The sequence below is a fragment of the Centruroides sculpturatus genome, unplaced genomic scaffold (assembly GCF_000671375.1).
Source record: "Centruroides sculpturatus isolate CEXI.00-Female unplaced genomic scaffold, Cexi_2.0 scaffold773, whole genome shotgun sequence".
In the NCBI taxonomy this organism is placed as follows: Eukaryota; Metazoa; Arthropoda; class Arachnida; order Scorpiones; family Buthidae; genus Centruroides; species Centruroides sculpturatus.
In genome coordinates this window covers 399,280-405,898 of record NW_019384998.1, presented here as the reverse complement: position 1 = coordinate 405,898, position 6,619 = coordinate 399,280, and the positions used below count along the sequence as shown (strand labels likewise).

The 6,619-nt window shown below is 32.0% G+C and overlaps 1 protein-coding gene across 1 annotated transcript; it reads right to left on the bottom strand.

Moving 5' to 3' along the window:
• Positions 1-4,308: 4,308 nt before the first annotated feature.
• LOC111633152 (zinc finger protein 525-like) lies at positions 4,309-6,234 on the bottom strand. Its single transcript, XM_023377682.1, has 2 exons — positions 6,059-6,234; positions 4,309-5,606 (listed from the first exon to the last, which is right to left on the bottom strand). Exon 2 carries the CDS (start codon positions 5,443-5,445, stop codon positions 4,540-4,542), a length of 906 nt encoding a protein of 301 aa, XP_023233450.1. The 5' UTR covers positions 5,446-5,606; positions 6,059-6,234; the 3' UTR covers positions 4,309-4,539.
• Positions 6,235-6,619: the final 385 nt, after the last annotated feature.

Genomic DNA, 6,619 nt, shown 5'->3' with positions numbered 1-6,619 from the left:
ATAGTGTTTCTCCCCTTCCTGAAGCCGTACTGCCGGTTACACATGATACCATTACTCTCATAGTGATAGACAATACGATTGACAAGGAGAGCATCCAGCACTTTCCCGATAAATGACAGAAGTGATATTGGCCTGAAGTCTGAGGCAGAAGATGGCAGTGAGTTTCTGTTCTTTGGAATTAATTTAATTGATGCTTGCTTCCATTCAGTAGGGAAGTAGCCCACCTCTAGGCACTTATTCATTATAATAGAAAAGGTAGTTGGGATTGCTTGAAATGCAATCTTGGCCATCTTTGCGGTAATTTTGTCCGGACCTGGAGCTTTTTTATGTTTGAGCTTGTTGAATTCCCTGGNAGCTTTCAATTGCCTGATATAGGTTAAGTTACGCTTACAATTCGTATGTATACCATCTTCAAAATAATCAAAAAAACTGATTAAAAAAATTACATATGTGTAAGTAGTATGTCTCAAGTATAAAAATAAACTGTAGTTATAAGTATACGGTAACCTCAATAATAGTTTAGAAGAGTCCATTACAGCAGTTTGGCCACCCTGGATACAACAGTTAACATTAATATAACCTAATTATTTTTTTCTTACTTTATCTATATAATTAATAAATGAAATGAAACAAAATGAAATATATTAAACACGTTACCTTTATACTAAATTGGAAAGCGACTTTTATAACATACTGCAAAACGATTCGAATAATGATGACTTGTGGGATAACGTAATTCTAATAGTTAGTTCGTACACCAGGTCGCACTGATTAACTAACTAGGTAAGAAAATTTGCTAATGCAGTGCTCTGCGCCGCCTAATGGTCGGTGCACACATTTCTATCCCTTCTTTTTTACATGCCCGTTCATGTTTAATTAACACATTTTCTTTAGATCGGTGTCACCACAAGGAACTTCAAAATTAGACTTAAAGAATACCAATATAATATAAGAAATAGATCCATTACCACAGTACTATCCAGGATGGCGCAGATTGAGAGCTCAGTGATAAAATGGGAAGAGCAAACATCATTAAGTCTGTACACTCCCTTGCAGTGATGCCGATAGTTTAGGAACGGGATGGAAATACATTGTAAAAAATAAGTTTGTTAGATCATAATTGCCTCATTTCTACTATATATTTTTGAGTTATTTATTTCACAATTTACTGTTATTCATTATTTATTTTTACTCATTTCTGTATTGTCTGATATGTTCATTTGTATGTATTATTTGACTTACACAGAGATCTGACATATGTTGACTAGCATAAATAAATATGTTTAATTTAAAACATAAATATGCTTCGTAGCATGTATGATTGTTTTTGACTGAATTCATTACGTTATGAATACGTTTTACTTTGGAATTGATTTTCTCAGTTTAAACGTCAATTCGTAATTTTACTATATTAATAACTAGAAAGTAAACACTTAAATGTATTAAGTGACGAGCAATTATTTATTGTGACATCGTCACAATGGCGGGCTGAAATTTTTAATCATATTTTTAATTTATATAGTTTAAAATATATGCTCTCTACTTCAGATTAGTACTGCCGTGTCTTGCCCCTGTACATCATACTTTTTCTTTAACAAGTGAGTGTGTCAGTCATCTACTGTATTAAATGCTTTCAGGGAAGATTTTAATAAAAATAACGTGACTTCCAGTTTTTATAGGAAATTTCTATATAGTTAATCAGGACCATCTGCCTCTAGGGTTTCCATATCTGATCTCGAATTTCGTCTAACTAACTCCATTCTCGAGAGTTAGGATGACAGACGGATAAATGAACGACAGTGGTAATTTATAGGTATACAATTTGAAAAAAAATTCAGCCCAATAAATTACTATAGCAAATATATTAGCATTAAAACTTTTATAGCTTCGAAGTTTCGAATATCAAGTTTCAAGGATATTCTGATGTCGCAAATTTTGCAACAATCGGCATTTTAGCGAACACCTCCTTCGGCCAGCCAGCGGTAAAAAAATAAATGAAATTTTAAACAGGCGCTTATTCAATATTCTAAGAAAATATTTAATATTTCCGCGACATACCAGTTTCTTCCGCGATATAGTTGTGTATCGCGGCACGTGAGTTGGGAAACACTGATCTGAGAAATATCCTTACTGTATTTTGCAAATTTACTCTCACCTGTGTCAGCTGACTCTTTCAGGCCAACATGTGACCTAAAACCTAAACTTTTAACAAAACTCCAAATATTTTTATTTCTTGTGTTTTTAAATTTAAACATAATGGTAAATGGTTGGAATAGTAAAAACTGTTTTGTAACTCCCTGTGAACACAGTAAAGCAAAGACAGAGCAATCATAGATAACATAGAATTGTGGTGGAATATTACAATGCACTCAATTTACAGAATTTTGCAACTATTTACCTGTGAGGCATAGTAATAGAAAGTCACTTACTGAAGTTACCCGTATAATTTTCTTTTCTACTTCGCTCTGTATTTGTCGTGTTTATCAAACACTTGTCTTCGCACATAAATCCGAATAATGTTTCTTTTTTATTTACTAAATTTCGAACATTTAAAACAACTTTTAAACGATTTAAAAAGAACANAATAATATAAAACTTATTTGATTTATTTATGTAAAAATAAAAAAAAAATTCGTTTTGGTGTTATATTATTTCATACAATTATTGTTTTAATTTTATTCGATATTAAAACATTTAATAATTATTACAAGAACTTTACCTTATTGTTAAAATAAAATTAAGATTTGTGATGGAGAGATTAATTTTGTGATCTGAAATAATTCCACTTGACAAATTTTTATTTGCAATTTTAATTTAATCGACATCTGAAATTAATTTTGTAATTAGTGCCACCCAAACCACTACTACTGATATTGACACTTGCTTTAGTTTACTATTTCCTAACACTTATATTAAAACTGACAAAGTTATTCAGATATGTAGATCGTCTAAGTTACGTAATATGAGCAATTTTCTGATAATTTTTAATTCAGTTGTTATTTCGTCTTAGTTTTATGCTTCTGTGAAATCCAGAATTTTTACTGATTTTTCCCCTAGAAAATAGAGAAAAAAACAATTTGAAAGATGGAAAAATTTCCACCTCTTTTTTTATCAAATTAAACATTCGCCTATCTCGACAATATTCCCATACTACGAACTCAAACGTTTATAGTTAACATACGATTTTGTCATCTTATTTGGGTTACGGGGACAACTTTGATCTCATCGCACACCTTTTATTTCGCAGCTAATTAGTCACATGATTGTTTTCCCACCGTGAAACGATAAAAGCCACTTCTCTCCCCTCCTCCGGGGTGTCGCCCATCGACGGTAGTAGTTCTAATAACTTAGGATTTTTCTATAACTTTGTGCCCTAATTCGATCCTCGACGACTCGGTGGATTACCTGATTTTCGCCAGGATATCAAAATACATAAAGAGGTATGGAAACAACTTCTGTGAACTCTCTCTCGGCCTCTTCGTGCTTAGGGACTCAGAATTTTCCTTCGATAATAGTTATGGTACCGCTTTAAACTATATTTCTAACTTAGATTTACATTTATGATTTGTGTTCTTACTTTTTCTGCTTTCTGTTCTTGTTAACAATTAGATGTGTAGCCATACGCTAAATAAATAAATGGTACCGTCTATATAGATAACCTATAAATCGTTGTTTCTTTGTTAAATTGGTGTCCTTTTTTACTGGTATATCGCCTGTCATTTTACCGATGGCACTCCTCCCTACTACACTCGACCAGACCCGAAAAAAGTTAGTCCCGTTCCCACGGGATAAACTAAAAATTTAAGCCATCTCTGACAAGGGGCAAGTCCCTCCGACTTGAAGGCCAATCCACGGAGATCTGAGTCCCTAAAGCCCGAATTCTAAATTCTGAGTCCGTAAGCGCGAAGAGGCCAAGAGAGAGTTCACAGAAGTTGTTTCCATACCTCTTAATGTATTTTGATATCCTGGCGAAAATCAGGTAATCCACCTAGTTGTCGAGAATCGAATTAGGGCACAAAGTTATAGAAAAATCCTAAGTTACTGGCACTACTATCGTCGATGGGCGACTAGAATGAAATGACCCTGTAGAAAGAAATGACCCTGTCGGTTCTCACACTTGTGAGGTACACAGTAATCAAGCTCATGTTTTCGAACTGGTGTTGAATATGTTTACTAAAACATTATTAGGTTTATTTTGGTGGTGTAATCCAAGATATTTAAATTTTTAGAGTGTTAGAGTGATAAAATATTAATCATTGCTCTAAATTTCAGTTTTTAAATACATTTATTAATCATTATTTTAGAATTTTATATGTAATATTTTACATAACAGTTCTGGTTCAAATACAATGTTCAACTATAATGCATGATATTACAAAAAGACAAAGAACGTTACAATAAAATCTTAGCTTTCTGCTGAAAGATAAAAGTTAAAATTTGTCGAACTGAAAATCTGTCGTTCGTGTTGACAGAGAAAATTTATGCAAATACGACTAAATGGAACAACACGCAAAATAAACTTTCTACATATTATACAATTTATTTTTTTGATCCACAATCCGTGCAGTAAGATACATTTTCCGGAAAAAATAGAATAGTGTTATACAACTTAAACGCAGAAATCCGAGCAAAAGGGTGAAGACAAGTTTCGCACAGTCGCAGTGTTTCTTTCGAATGTTGAAGAACGTGAGCTAAAAAGTTTCGTTCACATGAGAACTGGCAATTGCACTTTGGACAACCTGAATTAATATGCATCCGAACATGATTAACCATTTTGTCTTCCTGAGCAAAAAACGTGCCGCATAAACAACACGAAAATTTCTCTAATACGGTATGTAATTTTTTGTGTTTATGACAACCTGAGTAATATTTAAATGTTCGGTGACATATGTCACAGTTATAACGCCTTTCTTCTGTATGCTTTCTGCGATGAACAGACAAAAAACTTTTACGTGACAAAAATTTATCACATATATTGCACTGATAAGGTTTCTCTCCTGTGTGAGATCTACGATGATGGGTCATTACCATTTTTGTTACAAAACATTTTTTACATATATCACATTCGAATGGCTTCTCTCCTGTGTGAGTTCTGAGATGAACAGAAAGATTGCTATTTATTGAAAAACTCTTATCACATACATTACATTTGAATGGCTTCTCTCCAGTGTGCTTTCTATGATGTGTAGACAAATCAGATTTTTTAGCAAAACGTTTATCACATAGAATGCACTGGTAAGGTTTTTCTCCTGTATGAATTCTACGATGACATGTCATCGAAAATTTCCTTGCAAAACATTTTTTACATATATCACATTCAAATGGCTTCTCTCCTGTGTGCATTCTGAGATGTGTAGACAAAGCAGATTTTCGAGAAAAACGTTTATCACATACAATGCACTGGTAAAGTTCTTCTGCTGTATGAATTCTACGATGACATCTCATCTGAAATTTACTTGCAAAACATTTTTTACATATATCACATGCGAATATGTTCTCTTCACTTTGAGTTTCGTTGTGACGATTGAGAGAAGATTTGGAAGAGAAAGACTTAAAACAAAAGACACTTTTGTGACTTATTGTGATGTTTGTTTCATTCGAAATATCTGAAAAATAAAGAAGACTATGTAAAGTTGCTTAAAAATTTTTTAAATTTAAGAGTGTTTATACAAAACATTAATAGATTATGAATAAATCCGTGATTTGTACCTTGTATTTACATCTGAAAGGAACAATCGTACAGAACACATTTCTTCTGTTGCAGTTATTATTTTGTATAAAAGGAGGCGTCAAATATGTAATAAACTAAATTACTTTTTTCGTAAAAAAACCACAATAGATAGTATTACATCATTATTTTTTAACATTATTTATTAAAATATAAAATTAATAAATAATTGAACGTATTATTTTATCCTAGTTTATGAATTTTGTAATGTAAAAATTAATATTTATTTATTAATAGATTTTTGCAAATTTTTGCGTCAGGTAAGAGAGTGAAAACAATTAATCATGCAGATTAGTATAACAGAAGTTATATTAAGCTAAAAATACTTACGAGATTTAGATTCAGAAGTTTTCTTTTTGATGGACTATACACTTATTTGACAGAAATAATCTTACTCAAAGAACAATAGCAAGTATAAATGTCTTATGGCTGCTGCTTGGTAATGTGATATTTATACGAAAGTAAATAAAGAATCACAAAACCTGACTCATTAAAATCAATTTTAGCTGTTGGTTTCATTACCCGCTATATTAATGTCGATGTACTTAGATACGAGCATATTCTTCATTCTCGTTAATTTGCATAAGTATTATTTTATGTATAAATTATTACACCACTAAACTCTCTGTAAAACATTAAGTTTTAATACGTTTCGATTGTACACTTTTACAAATATTCATGTCTTTTAAAGTACTTTTGATGGATCCTTTTGTAAATATTCGATTCATGGTATTTTATACGAAATATTTATTTACCTAAAACTACAGAAAGCAATAACTTTGGCTCCAAAACAGTGAAGGGCATGCCACCGAGCATGCTGATAACCTGCATGGTTGAAGGCTTAATTAATGAAACATTCTGTAGACATAACATGACAAATATATTCGGATT

Bases quoted from the DNA above. Each gene is read 5' to 3' on its own strand.
- LOC111633152 (XM_023377682.1), bottom strand. From the start codon at position 5,445: ATGAGATGTCATCGTAGAATTCATACAGCAGAAGAACTTTACCAGTGC.